At 50.9% G+C, this 19,286-nt stretch overlaps 2 protein-coding genes across 2 annotated transcripts; one reads left to right on the forward strand and one right to left on the reverse strand.

Moving 5' to 3' along the window:
- The first annotated feature begins 5,369 nt into the window (after positions 1-5,369).
- Positions 5,370-8,852, forward strand: rps26 (ribosomal protein S26). Its single transcript, XM_084462024.1, has 4 exons — positions 5,370-5,433; positions 6,853-7,030; positions 7,198-7,328; positions 8,774-8,852. Exons 1-4 carry the CDS (start codon positions 5,431-5,433, stop codon positions 8,813-8,815), a joined length of 354 nt encoding a protein of 117 aa, XP_084318150.1. The 5' UTR covers positions 5,370-5,430; the 3' UTR covers positions 8,816-8,852.
- A 2,554-nt stretch (positions 8,853-11,406) lies between these two features.
- On the reverse strand, positions 11,407-18,633 carry ikzf4 (IKAROS family zinc finger 4; the record flags this gene model as incomplete). The annotated part of the gene is made up of 6 exons (XM_084461878.1): positions 11,407-11,935; positions 12,021-12,132; positions 13,796-13,927; positions 14,643-14,771; positions 17,158-17,325; positions 18,609-18,633. The coding sequence occupies 6 exons, from the start codon at positions 18,631-18,633 to the stop codon at positions 11,407-11,409; spliced, it is 1,095 nt and encodes a 364-aa protein (XP_084318004.1).
- Positions 18,634-19,286: the final 653 nt, after the last annotated feature.

The raw sequence follows: 19,286 nt of genomic DNA on the forward strand, positions 1-19,286 counted from the left end.
ATGGTACCATTACAACTAGAACATGGGTTAGTGTTAGAACATGGGAACTAGAACACTTGAGCATCATCGTATCAAAGTCATCGGTTAGATCAGTTCTCAAACACAGAAACATTAAGCCTGCATGCCTCAGTATAGATCGTGTTGTTTATTCAATAATAAAGACACAACTGTTTTATGATGAGATGTGATTTGAGCTCCCGCCTTTCATCTGTTAGTCTCAGATGTCATAGTCTCATAGTCTATTAGCTCTCATCTCAACCCATAAATCGTAGGCTATTATCAGTCAGTAAGTAAGTCAAACTTTATTTATATACTTTATTTCTAGCACAGAGTGCTTCACAAGTGGGGATAAAAGAGCTCGCCCTTTTTCCAGTAGCCGTCTCTCCGCTAGGGGCGGTGCAGCCAGGGCCACACCCTGCTGATCACACGGAAGTGACATTCTGGGCGATCGGGCGGTAGATTCGAAGTGTTTGGTTCTGGTGGGATTGCATAAACTGTACTCTGACTGTATCAACATGTCTACTAGTTCGGATGGTGGTGGTGGTAGTGGTGGGTACAAGACACAAATGGAGTGGAGTGAGGCGAGGCCGAGGAGGAGCTTGAAGAGGAGAGATCGGGAGTGAAGGGAGAAGTCTGGTCCATGTTTAAGAGAATGAGTGGGTCGAGGGCATCAGTCCGTGTTCCAGCACTGAATGTTGGGGAGAGGCTGGCAGTGTCTGATCAAGAGAAGGCGGACATGTTGGGTCGTGCTTTTGCTGCAGTGCATAGTGGGGAGCACCTGGATGAAGTGCATAGGCAGCAGAAGATCTGCACTCTTAGTAGACATGGGAATGTGTGGGATCGGAGAGGTGAGTTTGGGTCACCTCTAGATGTGGACTTCACAATGACAGAGCTCAAATTAGCTTTGCAGGGTACCAGGTATTCAGCCCCAGGGCAGGACTAGTTATGCTATGCCATGTTCCGACAGCTACCCGTGGCATCTTTGCAGCTAGTACTGAGATTTTTTAATAGAATCTGGAGTGAGGGCCTCTTGCCATGTGGGTGGAAGAGTGCAGTGATTTTGCCGTTTCATAAGCCTGGGAAGGACCCTGCTGTGCCTGATGGCTACAGGCCCATCGCATTGACTTCTCATTTTGTGCAAATGGATGGAGAAGATGATAGTTCGCAGGCTGTGTCATGTGCTGGAACGGAGAGGGCTACTGAGTCACTGTCAGAGTGGATTTAGGAAAGGGCGTTCCACGCTGGATGCTCTGGTTGGAGTCTGCTGTGATGTTGAGAAGTCAATGAAAATGAAGGAGGGGATGGTGATAGTTTATTTTGACATTGAAAAGGCGTACGACTCTATGTGGAGGGATGGGCTACTTATCAAGTTGAGTCGGTTGGGTATTGTGGGGAGGTTGTACAATTGGGTTATGGACTTTTTAACGGGTAGGACACTTAGAGTCAAGTTGGGTGCGGACGTCTCAGAGCTGTTCAGCATAGTGAATGGTATCCCTCAAGGGAGTGTGATCAGCCCGGTGTTGTTTAATGTGATGATTAATGATATTTTTGCGAACCTTGAGGGATGCATCAAGTCGGCTCTTTATGCAGACGATGGGGCCATTTGGATGAGGGGAAGGAATGTGCCGTACGTGTTCTGGAAGCTGAGGCAGGCAATTGAGAAGGTGGAAAGGTGGTCTTATGAGTGGGGGTTCAAACTGTCAGCGAGCAAGTCCTGCTACATGGTGTTCACTAATAAGCGCAAGCTCGAGGCTGGGGGGCTCATGCTCTATGGTCGGCCTCTGGAGTTGGTTACAGAGTTTAAAGTCCCAGTTAACCAAAATCAGAGATTTGCTTGAAAACACATTCTATGTGTTAGTGATGCATTGCTGATAACATGTAAAAATGGGATGAACCATGTGTAGTACTGAATTGTGAAGTTAGACCAGTTTTGTGTTTTTGACCAGTTTTGATTTCCGGATTTTCTGGGCGGGCTTAAAACGGGTACCGGGTGACGTAGAGCGGTGTTCTTAGCATATCCCCGCCCTAACACTATATAAAGCTAGAACGGATTTGAATCTCCGGTTTTCCTGCTCAATCTTGAGTCTAGAATTAGCTAGTTTTAACCAGCAGTCTAGAATTAGCTAGTTTTTCTTAGTTAGCAATGCCTATGCATAAAACTAAACGAAAATGCATCCTTCCTGGATGCCAGCAGGAATGGGATGATAAGGTCTCCTTCTTTCACTCCCGAGTAAAGCTGAAATGAGAAGCAAATGGTTAGCATTTTTGAAGAGCCATGGTGTTACAGAGGAGTCTGTCACCGCTAGCGCCCGCCTCTGCAGCAAACATTTCACTCCCGAAAGCTTCTGCAATTATAATATGAGGCTTTTGGGTTTCACGGACTCACGACTGGTCCTGGTGAATTCGGCGGAGCCAACCATCTCCCTCCCCGGCCTCCATTCTCCTCCTGTCAACCATCTCCCTCCCCGGCCTCCATTCTCCTCCTGTCGCATCAACCTTTGGTGCCGACACCGTTGCCTTGTGTGCTTATAGCTAATTAACGTTATAACGTTAGCTAGGTAACGTAAGCAATAGGAAAATACACTGCTACGTTAATCTACAAAATGTGTCTTGACATTTATGTGGTAATGTCAGCTATGATGAATTATATGTAATCTTAGGAGGAATTATAGCTAACATTAGCTATGTAGCTTGTTGCAGATGGGAGTGTGTATATAACCTTAGTCTAGCTAACACAGCTAGCAGCACCGACCAGGCGACCACCCACCAAATAACGTTACGGATGATATATTATGACTATAAGCGTTAACTATACAGAAACTGCCTGCCATATTTGTGGCACCTGATGTGCGTATGGGTTCACCGGTAATGGTAACAGTATATTTCTCCAGCGGGAGACCTGGAGGCGGGAGCGAGGGGGATGGTTAGGTAGACCAGCTGCAGCTGGAGAAAGACGCACCCTCTCCCAGTGAAGCGGTGCTCGGCGGCTACTGGTTCTGTTGGATATGTTGCGGGAAAGTTGAAGCCGAGTGCTCGTTATTCTCACACATAACATTGCCAACGAGAGTGGATGAGTCTGTCCCGATTATCAACTCCGGTAGTGTACGCTTCTTCGCGCTATCAGCGCTGTTCAAGCCAGTGACTAAAAGGTACGTTTTAAACAACTTTTTCCATTGATCCCAAGGGACGACAGGATCGCCTGGGAGGGATAGGAATGGGTCCGGAGGTGGCAGTGAGAAAATAGGGACAAACTCATACATTCCTCGTTGCCTGTTTTTGTATTTTGCATCTAAGGGCAGTAACACTGGCGCGTTGGTATAGAGTAGCTACAGTTTTACCCGTGTTGTTTGTCAGGAGGTAGGTTAGGAGGAAGCATCTGTGCGTTTGACTCATTAGACAAGTGTAATTTCAACTCCTCTCTGTTTTCACAAAGCTGTGCCTTCCTACCACAAAAGAGACGGCGTGCCAGTGTGACAATATGCAGACCAGAGAACGGTACTATTTGACAGGTTCTTCCCTCCACACCCCCTCCCCACGCAATTGGGTGTGGCTTCGGTGCCTTCAGCAGACACGCCCCCACAGTCTCAGACCAGAGAATGCTGCTGATTTTTAACCGATTTTGAAGCCTTATTTTATATACTTAGCGACATTTTTAATCACTCAGATTTGGCTGGGCGGTTAATGACATGTTTTCCTGTGGTGTGTGAAGCTCATAACAAAAATTTGAACTGGGTTAACCTGGACTTTAAATACCTGGGCCTGTGGCTCGACAGCAGGTTTACATGGGCAGTACACATTCGCCACTTGGAAACCAAGTGCAAAAAGGTTGTCAATCTACTGCGTGCTGTGGCTGGGTGTGACTGGGGGGCAGGAACGCAGTCAATGCTGGACATTTATAGGGCACTGATGAGGTCAGCTCTGGACTATGGGGGGGTGGTGTATGCAGCGGCAGCTAAGTCTACATTGCTTAAAGTGGATCGGTTGCAGTACAGGGCTCTGCGGATCTGTTTGGGGGCTATTAGATCTACCCCCAATAATGCGGTGCTCGTTGAAGGTGGAGAAACGCCACTGGAGCTCAGGCGGGAGAAACTGGCGCTGGCCTACTGGGTTAGGCTGCAAGGGTGTGGGGACGACCACCTTGCTAAGCTCACGTTGCGGGATTGCTGGGAACTCAATAGGTTCCAGGGGACTGGGTTTGGGTGGACTATTGAAGCCACAGTGAGGGACTATGGGCTGGAGGGGATGGAGTTCACTGGGTCCGCCCCAGTTAGTTGGGTGCCCCCTTGGCTCTTCCCTGAAGTGACCGTGGACAGGCGCGTTCTGGAGAGAAAGCATGGATGGCAGCCGGGTGAAGTGGGTTTGAACACGGGCATGTATCTGCGTGCGAGTTACTACGGGTGTGTGGAGATCTACACTGACGGGTCAAAGGATGAACTGGATAGAGTGGGGGTTGGTGTGTATGTCCCGGGGTTCGAAGTGGGTCTCTCCAAGCGGCTGTCTGATATGTTATCTGTGTACACGGCTGAAATGGTGGCGGTCATCCTTGGGTTGCAGTGGGTGGAGGAGGTCAGACCTGATAGAGTGGTGGTGTGCACGGACTCCAAATCAGTGCTGGACAGTATACAGTCCACCCAGTCCATCAGGGAGGATCTACTTATTGAATTGTATCACAGTTTGTTTAGGCTTCACAGGGGTGGGATAGACGTGCAGTTTTGTTGGGTTCCGGCACATGAGGGGGTGACAGGGAATGAGACTGCAGACCGACTGGCGAAAGGTGCGCTGACTAAGGTCATCTCGGTGCCTGTTCCGCTCGGGAAGGGAGAGGGGAAAGCGGTGATTAGGAGGAAGGGATTTGAGTTCTGGCAGAAGAGGTGGGATGAAGACCAGAAGGGGAGGGGGTATCACAGGGTGCAGAAGTCAGTTATGGTGAAGAACTACACTGCACAGAACAGGAGGGAGGAAATCGTCATGGCTAGACTCAGGTTTGATCACACGGGACTGAACGGCACCTTGTTTGTACTGGGGAAAAGGGGGAGTGGTACATGTGGGCACTGTGGAGCTGCAGAAAACACTGAACATGTTCTGTTGCACTGTCCCAACTATGGAGTAGAGAGAGAGAGACTCCGGGTTAAGGTCAGAGAAGCAGGAGGGAATGGACTTTGAGGGGTTTACTGGGCACGGACGGGGAGGGGGTAGGACTCTGCAGGAAGGCTCTATTTACTTTCTTGGGTGACACACGGTTGTGGGGCAGACTGTAGTCTGTGAGCACTAGGATGATGACATGATGATGCACACTCTTGTACAGTAGGTGGCGGTATGCACCTTTAAGCTGTTTGCGATCCGCCATAAAACCCAAGGAAGAAGAAGAAGAAGAAGTGACGTCCTACCGCCTCGTCTTCTGCCTGCTCTCTCTCTCTCTCCCTCTGCACGATGGTGAGTGTGTCTGCATGCGTCGATGGGCCTCAAACCTAAAAATGAGTTTATTTATCAACAATAGCGCGTAGAGTCGATGGTTTATGCTCAACGAGTCACACGTACTTCACAACGTTTTGTTTCTGCAAAAAATGTTCTCTGTAAAGTTAGTTATTCAGAATCAAATGCAGTGTGCGGTTAGCTAGGTTAGCTAGGTTAGCTCATAGAGCGCGTAATACATGTGAACTGGCTAGGGCTAACGAGTGAGTGCTAGTGTGCTAGCTAGCTATACTAGCCTGGCCTGAGTACTAGCTAGCTATACTAGCCTGGCCTGAGTACTAGCTAGCTATACTAGCCTGGCCTGAGTACTAGCTAGCTATACTAGCCTGGCCTGAGTACTAGCTAGCTATACTAGCCTGGCCTGAGTACTAGCTAGCTATACTAGCCTGGCCTGAGTACTAGCTAGCTATACTAGCCTGGCCTGAGTACTAGCTAGCTATACTAGCCTGGCCTGAGTACTAGCTAGCTATACTAGCCTGGCCTGAGTACTCAGCTAGCTCATGTTGCTAGGCCAGGCTGGAGCGCAGAATTGCATGTAGTTGAATCCCTAATTATCCATGTCCAGTACTAGTTTACTAGCGGGTAGAGGCTCTCTGGGTCGCTATAACACCTAACCTGGCTGGTTAACTATATCAGGGCTGTCTTACCTCCGATTAGACACTCTTGGACTCATTTGAGGAGTGAATTTCACCAGCTGCTCCACGTTTCAGTCGGTTACACAGGCAATCTTAGGCAATATTGTAATGAAAACGTCCTGGTGAACATTCACTTACGGAGGTCCCTTCCTGTGCTAAGCAGTGAGTCTTGTGTTAGGGTTATTGTGTTAGGGTTATTGTGTTAGGGTTATTGTGTTAGGGCTAGGGTTATTGTGTTAGGGTTATTGTGTTAGGGTTATTGTGTTAGGGTTATTGTGTTAGGGTTATTGTGTTAGGACTAGGGTTATTGTGTTAGGGCTAGGGTTATTGTGTTAGGGTTATTGTGTTAGGGTTATTGTGTTAGGGTTATTGTGTTAGGGTTATTGTGTTAGGGTTATTGTGTTAGGGTTATTGTGTTAGGGCTAGGGTTATTGTGTTAGGGTTATTGTGTTAGGGTTATTGTGTTAGGGTTATTGTGTTAGGGTTATTGTGTTAGGGTTATTGTGTTAGGGTTATTGTGTTAGGGCTAGGGTTATTGTGTTAGGGTTATTGTGTTAGGGCTAGGGTTATTGTGTTAGGGTTATTGTGTTAGGGCTAGGGTTATTGTGTTAGGGCTAGGGTTATTGTGTTAGGACTAGGGTTATTGTGTTAGGGCTAGGGTTATTGTGTTAGGGCTAGGGTTATTGTGTTAGGGCTAGGGTTGCTGGTGCTGGTATCAAAACTCAACACACATTGCCCCCCTTAGACGAAGAAGCGCAGGAACAACGGCCGCGCCAAGAAGGGCCGCGGTCACGTCCAGCCCATCCGCTGCACCAACTGCGCCCGCTGTGTCCCCAAAGACAAGGCCATCAAGAAGTTCGTCATCAGGAACATCGTTGAGGCGGCTGCCGTGAGAGACATCACAGAGGCCAGCGTGTTTGACTGTGAGTAGCAGTTGATGTTGTAACGAATCGTCCACATGTAAGAATTGAGTGCACTGGGGAAATGGCATGTTAGTCCCTCAGATTCATATTGGGGGGCATCCAGGGTTAATCTCCCCCCTTTGTTGAGCTGGGTGTCACTGATGTGAACTCACCCTGTCCTTCCCCAGCGTACGTGCTGCCCAAGCTGTATGTGAAGCTGCACTACTGCGTGAGCTGTGCCATCCACAGCAAGGTCGTCAGAAATCGCTCCACAGAAGCCAGGAAGGACCGCACCCCCCCACCCCGCTTCAGACCCAGCGTGAGTTTGACCCCCGACCTTGCTGGCAAATTCCCAATCAAAGTGTTGGGTCACCCACAAGTTAGTCTTGGCTGAAAAAACTATATGAAATTGGCATCATTGGTTTTTAAACTGGTAAATCAGTGAATGAGCTTCTCTGCAAAATGTGTCTTTGTAGACTGAAAAACGTCGGGTGGCTCCTCCCAGAGAGGCGTGGCTCCTCCCAGAGAGGCGTGGCCACACCTGGCTTGAGACTATAGGCTCCATTTAAAGGCTACCTACAAGATTTAAGATGGGTTTAGTTTAGTTTTACATATTTTGAGTATAGGAAGACTAGTCCCGCGATGCCAGACTCCGCCTCCAGGTCTGGAGACGTCTCCATTGAGAATCTAGGCTAGAAATGGGCGTCTTCTACTACCAACGCTACCAATCAGAATCACTCCCCTGTCCTCCAATAGGAAATGAAAGACCCACCTTACCAGAGATGATGTCATCCCCCTATATTCGCCCATAGTGAAACGAACTGGAGGGGAGAGTATCAAACATTGATCCCAGCGAGCAACATTAGATTTTCTGTTTTATCGACTGTGTGCTCGATCCACAAGATTGGCGCAATTAAGGATTTGCAGCCATTTTGTTTAAAACGTTTAACCCAGGACAGGGAAGGCGTCGGCTATTGGCTGCTAATTTACCAGATTCCTTGCGTTGGGTATTAGCCCAAGATCTGATGACAGGGGCCCAGGCGGACGCTCATCTGCACTATTTACCCAGGAACCACCTCTGCCAGCGAGCCAGATAACGTTACTGTCTGTAAAGCTGCGTAGCCGTCCGTTAACATAACTAGTTTAGTGCTACACAGCTACCTAGCTAATGTTAACTAGCTCAGCTGGCTAGCCCTAGGTTAGGGAATCCCTTGCTACAAATATTCATCCCTATTTGTGAAAGAATGGTGATGTCTAGAGAGAGTTTATTAGGTAGCACCGACTAGAATGAGTACGAGCTAATCATTAGCGCGTTGTTACAATAGCCTGGCAGGTTATTCAGCGTGTTCACAGTGACACGTTGTTGCAGAAACATGCACGTTTTGTCTGACAATTCCCAATAATCGTGTTTCTCATAATATAAACGCACTTTACTGCAGAATTCCCAATCATGCAGCATCTGACAGACAAGAACGTGCAGACGTCATCCAGCAGCCTCAGTCATCCATGACACGTCAGGCCAGATGGACCAATCCTGTCCTAATAAAAGACTGTTTTTAACGGATGAATGTGGTTCACCGCAAGCGAGACAACACCTAGAATACGCTGTGTTTCCAGTAGGACTGTGTTTCCAGTAGGACTGTGTTTCCAGTAGGACTGTGTTTCCAGTAGGACTGTGTTTCCAGTAGGACTGTGTTTCCAGTAGGACTGTGTTTACAAGCACTTTGCATTCATGTCTGAACAAATGTTTTCTTTCCTTTTCAGGGTGGTCCCCCAAGACCCCCCCCGAAGCCCATGGGGATGTGATCGTCATTTTTCCTGATAAATTAAAGTGGCTTTAAAGCTTTAAAGACAAGTGTATCTTCATCTGTATCTTCTATATGAAACGACCATTTCTCATCCGTTGGCCCTTTGCTTTATCATGTCTGTGTGTGTGTGCGTGTGTGTGTGTGTGTGCGTGCGTACGTGCGTGCGTCTGTGTGTGTGTGTGTGTGCGTGTGTGTGTGTGAGGTCAATGATGTCTCGGGGGCGTTGCACACACACTGGGCAGTCAGTCAACTTTATTGAACATTACAAATGTGCTGATCTCAAATGAGGCAGTGTTCTGTCTCCACAACCTTGAGGTCATGTTTCTTTGTTATGTTGTGGTACATTATTCTTAGGAAACATTAAAACCAAACTAAGCCATGTAAGCAGGTAATACAACTGTTTGAGGTTGTCAGACAAGATTCATTTAACCCTGAAATGACTGCAGGCACATGGTAGGAAACCGACAGACAGACATCCTGTTTCACCAGGAATACATTATTTAAAAACAAAATTGATGAAACCAAGTACAATAAATTATATAATATATAATAAAAAAAAATAAGATTTCTGTAAAGTAAATGTTTTGGAATATTCAGCTCTGGGAACAGAATCATTGACACAAACAATACTGAATTTGTCAAACTCGAAACATCCATCCACCCATCAGTCTGCTACCTGGAGGATGTGACCCATCAGTGCTACCTGGAGGATGTGACCCATCAGTGCTACCTGGAGGATGTGACCCATCAGTGCTACCTGGAGGATGTGACCCATCAGTGCTACCTGGAGGATGTGACCCATCAGTGCTACCTGGAGGATGTGACCCATCAGTGCTACCTGGAGGATGTGACCCATCAGTGCTACCTGGAGGATGTGACCCATCAGTGCTACCTGGAGGATGTGACCCATCAGTGCTACCTGGAGGATGTGACCCATCAGTGCTACCTGGAGGATGTGACCCATCAGTGCTACCTGGAGGATGTGACCCATCAGTCTGCTACCTGGAGGATGTGACCCATCAGTCTGCTACCTGGAGGATGTGACCCATCAGTGCTACCTGGAGGATGTGACCCATCAGTCTGCTACCTGGAGGATGTGACCCATCAGTGCTACCTGGAGGATGTGACCCATCAGTGCTACCTGGAGGATGTGACCCATCAGTGCTACCTGGTCGGCTACGACATCGAGTAGAAACCTGGGTTAGCACAGACGACATTTTCTTGAATAAAATAATTTAAAGGGAATTACAATAATGCAGTCTCAGGAAAGGTACCTTGCTACAGAATCAGGTAAAAATCGTTTCACACTGTAAAGCCATAATAAACACCAGCTGAGGGGCCTTCGCCTTAAAGCAGAAGAAAGTGCAAACCCTTCATGAGGTAGCGCTCATCTCCTGTCCTGCCTCGCCTCCTCTGTCACCTGACGAGGGTCAGTCTGGTTTGCATCTGAGAGCTCTGATGTCCAACTGGACATCCCAGACTCCTCTAAAATCATCTATCTGCAATACATGAACAAATATTCAAGTCCAACTTTCACATAAATGTATGTGTGGTATATTTTATACTGTACTACACCAATTACATAAATCACATATCTGTATTACTCTCATGTAGTAATCATTTTATTAAGAATAATGAATAAACTAAACTTCACTTTTAGTAGGAACTGTGTTAACTTAAGTAGTTTAACGTGAACAAAGCAGATGTCCTAAAGTCAACATTCCTTTGTCTCTGAGTCAATAAAACGCCAAATGGTTGTCTTTGAAGTCAGTCTACAGTTGTAATGCGATTCTAGTGGCTCACTGTTCCAGTCGTCTGGACCCCTGCTGATTCACCTGGAGGGTTTCAGATGGGATATTTCAGGTGGAGATATGTGAAGATGATTGGCTCAGTAATCCCCATGGTAACAACACGTCCTCTGCAGCTGATCAGAGGCAGAACGAACCTGAGGTGGGGAGCAGACGGCTGCTCAGAGGAGGTGCTCACTGAGGAGGTGCTCAGAGGAGGTGCTCAGAGGAGGTGCTCGGCTGGTTAGAGGAGGTGCTTGGCTGGTTAGAGGAGGTGCTCGGCTGGTTAGAGGAGGTGCTTGGCTGGTTAGAGGAGGTGCTCGCTGGTTAGAGGAGGTGCTCGGCTGGTTAGAGGAGGTGCTTGGCTGGTTAGAGGAGGTGCTCGCTGGTTAGAGGAGGTGCTCGGCTGGTTAGAGGAGGTGCTCGCTGGTTAGAGGAGGTGCTCGGCTGGTTAGAGGAGGTGCTCGCTGGTTAGAGGAGGTGCTTGGCTGGTTAGAGGAGGTGCTCGGCTGGTTAGAGGAGGTGCTCGGCTGGTTAGAGGAGGTGCTCACTGGTTAGAGGAGGTGCTCGGCTGGTTAGAGGAGGTGCTCGGCTGGTTAGAGGAGGTGCTTGGCTGGTCAGAGGAGGTGCTCGCTGGTTAGAGGAGGTGCTCACTGGTTAGAGGAGGTGCTCGCTGGTCAGAGGAGGTGCTCGCTGGTTAGAGGAGGTGCTTGGCTGGTTAGAGGAGGTGCTCGGCTGGTTAGAGGAGGTGCTCGGCTGGTTAGAGGAGGTGCTTGGCTGGTTAAAGGAGGTGCTTGGCTGGTTAGAGGAGGTGCTCACTGCGGGCCATGTGCGAGGAGAACTCGTAGGGGTCTCGGCTGAGGTGGCCACAGACGTTGCACTCCAGCGGCCGGCGGAAGCCGTGGCAGCCCATGTGGATGGTGAACATGACGGGGTCCAGGAAGATCAGCTGACAGTGCTCACAGAGGAAGGAGCGCAGGGCCAGCCCCTCCCCGTTCACCACCTGGAGCGCCTCCCTGGACGGTGACCCAGGGCCTCTCCTCCCTCTCCTCTCCCGTCCTGAGTGGTGGGCGTGGCCACGGACGGCTCTGGGGTGGTGGGGGGCGGCGGGGGGGGGGGCGGGGGGCGTTGGACTCCCCGGTTGGGAAAGCCGCCTCAGTGCCTTCTGTGTCCGTGGAGTTGCGCCATCCTTGGACGGGGGAGGGGCCGTGGCGCCGGCCCTCATCCGCCTCCCATCCAGCCAGCCCCCCCCCTCGCTCGCCGGACCGGGGGCCGTGGGGGGCCGCGTGGGACGCAGCTCTGCTGGGGGCCGGCTCAGGCGGACGGGAGGACTGAGGCAGGGCCAGTCTGGGGGAGTTTGCGTCCTCGCCACGACCCCCAGACGCCAGGAGATACCGGCCCACCATCAGCCCCCACCCTGCAGGGTCCCACCCCGGGAGAGCGCTGGCCCCGCCCCCCTGCCTCTCGGGGTCTGCTGGGAGGTCGCGAGGTTCAGGTCCGGGCGTGTTGAGGGGAACCCTCTTCTCCCCTGGGGAGAGAGCGGCACATTAAGGTTATCAATCAGGTGCATGTTTTAAAGAAATGTCCCGTCTGAATATACTTTACGTCATCAGACAAGTAACAACTAACCCTAGAAACCTCTGGGTTTAATGAGATCAACTCACCTAGAAACCTCTGGGTTTAAAGAGATCAACTCACCTAGAAACCTCTGGGTTTAATGAGATCAACTCACCTAGAAACCTCTGGGTTTAATGAGATCAACTCACCTAGAAACCTCTGGGTTTAATGAGATCAACTCACCTGGAAACCTCTGGGTTTAATGAGATCAACTCACCTAGAAACCTCTGGGTTTAATGAGATCAACTCACCTAGAAACCTCCGTGTTTAATGAGATCAACTCACCTAGAAACCTCTGGGTTTAATGAGATCAACTCACCTGGAAACCTCTGGGTTTAATGAGATCAACTCACCTAGAAACCTCTGGGTTTAATGAGATCAACTCACCTAGAAACCTCCGTGTTTAATGAGATCAACTCACCTAGAAACCTCTGGGTTTAATGAGTCAACTCACCTAGAAACCTCTGGGTTTAATGAGTCAACTCACCCTAGAAACCTCTGGGTTTAATGAGATCAACTCACCTAGAAACCTCTGGGTTTAATGAGATCAACTCACCTAGAAACCTCTGGGTTTAATGAGATCAACTCACCTAGAAACCTCTGGGTTTAATGAGATCAACTCACCTGGAAACCTCTGGGTTTAATGAGATCAACTCACCTAGAAACCTCTGGGTTTAATGAGATCAACTCACCTAGAAACCTCTGGGTTTAATGAGTCAACTCACCCAGGAACCTCTGGGTTTAATGAGATCAACTCACCTAGAAACCTCTGGGTTTAATGAGATCAACTCACCCAGAAACCTCTGGGTTTAATGAGATCAACTCATCTAGAAACCTCCGTGTTTAATGAGATCAACTCACCTAAAAACCTCTGGGTTTAATGAGATCAACTCACCTAGAAACCTCTGGGTTTAATGAGATCAACTCACCTAGAAACCTCTGGGGTTTAATGAGATCAACTCACCTAGGAACCTCTGGGTTTAATGAGATCAACTCACCTAGAAACCTCTGGGTTTAATGAGATCAACTCACCTGGAAACCTCTGGGTTTAATGAGATCAACTCACCCAGGAACCTCTGGTTTAATGAGATCAACTCAACTAGAAACCTCTGGGTTTAATGAGATCAACTCAACTAGAAACCTCTGGGTTTAATGAGATCAACTCACCCAGGAACCTCTGGGTTTAATGAGTCAACTCACCTAGAAACCTCTGGGTTTAATGAGATCAACTCACCTAGAAACCTCTGGGTTTAATGAGATCAACTCATCTAGGAACCTCTGGGTTTAATGAGATCAACTCACCTAGAAACCTCTGGGTTTAATGAGATCAACTCACCTAGAAACCTCTGGGTTTAATGAGATCAACTCACCTAGAAACCTCTGGGTTTAATGAGATCAACTCACCTAGAAACCTCTGGGTTTAATGAGATCAACTCACCTAGAAACCTCTGGGTTTAATGAGATCAACTCACCTAGAAACCTCTGGGTTTAATGAGATCAACTCACCCAGAAACCTCTGGGTTTAATGAGATCAACTCATCTAGAAACCTCTGGGTTTAATGAGATCAACTCACCTAGGAACCTCTGGGGTTTGTACCTCTTGCGTTTGGTGACGCTGCTGGCCTGATGCTCGGGGAATGGGAGGCTCTGATTGGACGTCTGCAGAGAGGACTCTGTCTCTGCATCCACGCTCTTACACTCTTCAACTGCACCAAGTAACACACACACACACACACACACAACAATGATGTCCTACACACCACTACACATTCTACAGTCTTTACTTGCTGAGATAACCTTTCAATAATGATTTCAGCCTGCGATAACATCTGCTATAAAGGGTGTGTCTCTGTGTTGAAGTGTGTGTGACCAGGCCTAGTATGGGTGTGTGTGTGTGGGTGGGTGTGTGTGTGTGTATGGGTGTGTGTGTGTGTGTGTGTGTGTTACCCTGGTCAGTCTCCTGGACCAGGCCCAGTATGGGTGTGTGTGTGTGTGTGTGTGTGTGTGTGTGTGTGTGTGTGTGTTACCCTGGTCAGTCTCCTGGACCAGGCCCAGTATGGGTGTGTGTGTGTGTGTGTTACCCTGGTCAGTCTCCTGGACCAGGCCCAGTATGGGTGTGTGTGTGTGTATGGGTGTGTGTGTGTGTGTGTGTGTGTGTGTGTGTGTGTGTGTGTGTGCGTGTGTATGGGTGTGTGTGTGTGTGTGTGTGTGTGTGTGTGTGTTACCCTGGTCAGTCTCCAGGCCCAGTATGGGTGTGTGTGTGTGTGTGTGTGTGTGTGTGTGTGTGTGTGTATGGGTGTGTGTGTGTGTGTGTGTGTGTGTGTGTGTGTGTGTATGGGTGTGTGTGTATGGGTGTGTGTGTGTGTGTGTGTGTGTGTGTGTGTGTGTGTGTGTGTATGTGTGTGTGTGTGTGTGTGTTACCCTGGTCAGTCTCCAGGCCCAGTGAGCAGCTGTGGCAGCGTGCGTGGTGTTCCTCCAGAGCGCTCTGCAGCTTGTAGCTGCGACCGCAGAAGCTGCATTTATACGGCTTCTCCACCGCTGCTGTGGACTCTGCAACACAAACAACACGGCACAGGTCACGGGTCACAGGTCACAGGTCAGCAAACTGGCCGCTTGTTCTTCTGGGCTCTGTTCTGGTAGAATGAGGCCTAGGAAATATCATTCTTCCATCGCTCATCTTGGTGTAAGAGTGGTTTCCTGGATATGGTTGTTTTTAGTCAGTTTAGTCTGTAAAGTTGGATGGTTACAGTCGGGTAATGTGCGTGTTTTGACAGAGGGAGCCTGGATTTCCCCCTCGTCCGCTGATTCCTGAAATCATCCGTCACACGACGAGCAAACCGGTCTCTTCACCGCAGTTCCGTCGGAGCTGTAACTGACGTCACTTCGCCGAAATCCAAAGTTTAAAAAAGTAATTTCTTCGAAATGGAAGCGATAGGAGAGACCCACCTAGACGTCTCTCTGTCACCTGTTGTGTGTGAATGTGTCTCCTCATCAATTCAAAACACCAACAGGATATCCTGTTTAAATGTCATACTGTATTTTCTGTGCGATTCTAAAGAATATATATTTCCTTCAAGCTCCACTGTAGAGTTGAAAATATTTATAATTGACTTTGTTTAAATAAACAAAAAAACAAAGTCCAGTTTGACCAAGTTAGCCAAAACATGACCTACAATGAATCCTTGTTTTTACATTATCACACAAGTCAGAAGCTTTCAGGATGCAGACCCTATGTTCTTCTATGGACTATGTGTGTGTATGAGACCTAATTCATAACAAATGTGACACATTATGAGCTGGATAAATAGCAAAGTGTGAGACGTTTCACAAGTCATGTTCATTCATACGACAGATATTGAATCGTACTATTGAATCATAACCTCCCTATTGAATCTTAACCTCCCTATTGAATTGTAACCCCCCTCCATAATGTTCACCCAACGTTTCATGTTGGACACTAAACTGATTGTCTGACTCATGAAATCCACATGGAAACTGCAGTTAATCAGCTTCATAGCTGAGTTGATTGTGACGGCCCTTCAGAAAGCATCATGTCCAGAGCTGAGCCACTGGTCTCACCAGCGTGTGTGTGGAGGTGTCTGGTCTCACCAGCGTGTGTGGAGGTGGTCTCTGGTCTCACCAGCGTGTGTGTGGAGGTGTGGAGGTGTCTGGTCTCACCAGCGTGTGTGTGGAGGTGTGTGGTCTCACCAGCGTGTGTGTGGAGGTGTGGAGGTGTGTGGTCTCACCAGCGTGTGTGTGGAGGTGTGGAGGTGTCTGGTCTCACCAGCGTGTGTGTGGAGGTGTCTGGTCTCACCAGCGTGTGTGTGGAGGTGTCTGGTCTCACCAGCGTGTGTGTGGAGGTGTCTGGTCTCACCAGCGTGTGTGTGGAGGTGTCTGGTCTCACCAGCGTGTGTGTGGAGGTGTCTGGTCTCACCAGCGTGTGTGTGGAGGTGTGTGGTCTCACCAGCGTGTGTGTGGAGGTGTGTGGTCTCACCAGCGTGTGTGTGGAGGTGTGTGGTCTCACCAGCGTGTGTGTGGAGGTCTCTGGTCTCACCAGCGTGTGTGTGGAGGTGTGTGGTCTCACCAGCGTGTGTGTGGAGGTGTCTGGTCTCACCAGCGTGTGTGTGGAGGTGTGGAGGTGTCTGGTCTCACCAGCGTGTGTGTGGAGGCCTCTGGTCTCACCAGCGTGTGTGTGGAGGTGTCTGGTCTCACCAGCGTGTGTGTGGAGGTGTCTGGTCTCACCAGCGTGTGTGTGGAGGTGTGTGGTCTCACCAGCGTGTGTGTGGAGGTGTCTGGTCTCACCAGCGTGTGTGTGGAGGTGTGGAGGTCTCTGGTCTCACCAGCGTGTGTGTGGAGGTGTGGAGGTGTGGAGGTGTGGAGGTGTCTGGTCTCACCAGCGTGTGTGTGGAGGTGTCTGGTCTCACCAGCGTGTGTGTGGAGGTCTCTGGTCTCACCAGCGTGTGTGTGGAGGTGTGTGGTCTCACCAGCGTGTGTGTGGAGGTGTGGAGGTGTGGAGGTGTCTGGTCTCACCAGCGTGTGTGTGGAGGTGTGGAGGTGTGGAGGTGTCTGGTCTCACCAGCGTGTGTGTGGAGGTGTCTGGTCTCACCAGCGTGTGTGTGGAGGTGTGTGGTCTCACCAGCGTGTGTGTGGAGGTGTGTGGTCTCACCAGCGTGTGTGTGGAGGTGTGTGGTCTCACCAGCGTGTGTGTGGAGGTGTGTGGTCTCACCAGCGTGTGTGTGGAGGTGTGTGGTCTCACCAGCGTGTGTGTGGAGGTGTGTGGTCTCACCAGCGTGTGTGTGGAGGTGTGTGGTCTCACCAGCGTGTGTGTGGAGGTGTGTGGTCTCACCAGCGTGTGTGTGGAGGTGTGTGGTCTCACCAGCGTGTGTGTGGAGGTGTGTGGTCTCACCAGCGTGTGTGTGGAGGTGTGTGGTCTCACCAGCGTGTGTGCGCAGGTGTCCTAGCAGGGCGTCGCGCCGGCGGCAGGCGTAGTCACAGTGGGCGCATTTGAACGGTTTCTCTCCGGAGTGCAGCTTGGTGTGGCGCAGCAGGTTCCCCTTCTGAGTGAACGAGGATCCACACTGGTCACACTGGAACGGTCTCTCCCCTGTCAACCAGCACACCCACACCCTGGTTACGCTCTCCTCCTCACTGAGATCAGCTCATCAGTCAATGTCGGAGGACAAACGGTATAAAGCCTTATTCATTTGTCAAGCTGGTTGCAAAGAAAGTCTAAGGTTGGTGATCACACTTGTGTATGTGTGACAGGCGTACCTCACCTGTGTGACAGGCCTACCTCACCTGTGTGACAAGCCTACCTCACCTGTGTGACAGGCCTACCTCACCTGTGTGACAGGCGTACCTCACCTGTGTGACAGGCCTACCTCACCTGTGTGACAGGCCTACCTCACCTGTGTGACTGCGTACCTCACCTGTGTGACAGGCGTACCTCACCTGTGTGACTGCGTACCTCACCTGTGTGACTGCGTACCTCACCTGTGTGACTGCGTACCTCACCTGTGTGACAGGCGTACCTCACCTGTGTGACAGGCCTACCTCACCTGTGTGACTGCGTACCTCACCTGTGTGACAGGCGTACCTCACCTGTGTGACTGCGTACCTCACCTGTGTGACTGCGTACCTCACCTGTGTGACTGCGTACCTCACCTGTGTGACAGGCGTACCTCACCTGTGTGACTGCGTACCTCACCTGTGTGACTGCGTACCTCACCTGTGTGACTGCGTACCTCACCTGTGTGACAGGCCTACCTCACCTGTGTGACAGGCCTACCTCACCTGTGTGACAGGCCTACCTCACCTGTGTGACAGGCCTACCTCACCTGTGTGACAGGCCTACCTCACCTGTGTGACAGGCCTACCTCACCTGTGTGACAGGCGTACCTCACCTGTGTGACAGGCGTACCTCACCTGTGTGACAGGCCTACCTCACCTGTGTGACAGGCCTACCTCACCTGTGTGACAGGCCTACCTCACCTGTGTGACAGGCCTACCTCACCTGTGTGACAGGCCTACCTCACCTGTGTGACAGGCGTACCTCACCTGTGTGACAGGCGTACCTCACCTGGGTGACAGGCCTACCTCACCTGTGTGACAGGCCTACCTCACCTGTGTGACAGGCCTACCTCACCTGTGTGACAGGCGTACCTCACCTGTGTGACAGGCCTACCTCACCTGTGTGACAGGCCTACCTCACCTGTGTGACAGGCCTACCTCACCTGTGTGACAGGCGTACCTCACCTGTGTGACAGGCGTACCTCACCTGTGTGACAGGCGTACCTCACCTGGGTGACAGGCCTACCTCACCTGTGTGACAGGCCTACCTCACCTGTGTGACAGGCCTACCTCACCTGTGTGACAGGCCTACCTCACCTGTGTGACTGCGTTGGTGGACCATCAGGACGTTACGGCCGACGCACACCTTTCCACACACGTCACACCTCAGCTTCCCATTGGCCAGTTTGATCGGACCGGACGACACGGGTTCAGGACTGGAGCTCCTTCTCCTGCCTCCCTGCTCTGCTCCCCCCTCCCCCCCCCCTCCCTGCTCTGCTCCCCCCTCCTCCCCCCCTCCCTGCTCTGCTCCCCCCTCCTCCCCCCCCCAGACCCCCCCTCCCTGCTCTGCTCCCCCCTCCCCCCCCCCTCCCTGCTCTGCTCCCCCCTCCTCCCCCCCCCAGACCCCCCCTCCCTGCTCTGCTCCCCCCTCCCCCCCCCCTCCCTGCTCTGCTCCCCCCTCCCCCCCCCCTCCCTGCTCTGCTCCCCCCTCCTCCCCCCCTCCCTGCTCTGCTCCCCCCTCCTCGCCCCCCCAGACCCCCCCTCCCTGCTCTGCTCCCCCCTCCTCCCCCCCCCAGACCCCCCCTCCCTGCTCTGCTCCCCCCTCCTCCCCCCCCCAGACCCCCCCTCCCTGCTCTGCTCCCCCCTCCTCCCCCCCCAGACCCCCCCCTCCCTGCTCTGCTCCCCCCTCCTCCCCCCCCCAGACCCCCCCTCCCTGCTCTGCTCCCCCCTCCTCCCCCCCCAGACCCCCCCCTCCCTGATCTGCTCCCCCCTCCT

The sequence above is a fragment of the Borostomias antarcticus genome, assembly GCF_949987555.1.
Source record: "Borostomias antarcticus genome assembly, chromosome: 3".
NCBI lineage: Eukaryota > Metazoa > Chordata > Actinopteri > Stomiiformes > Stomiidae > Borostomias > Borostomias antarcticus.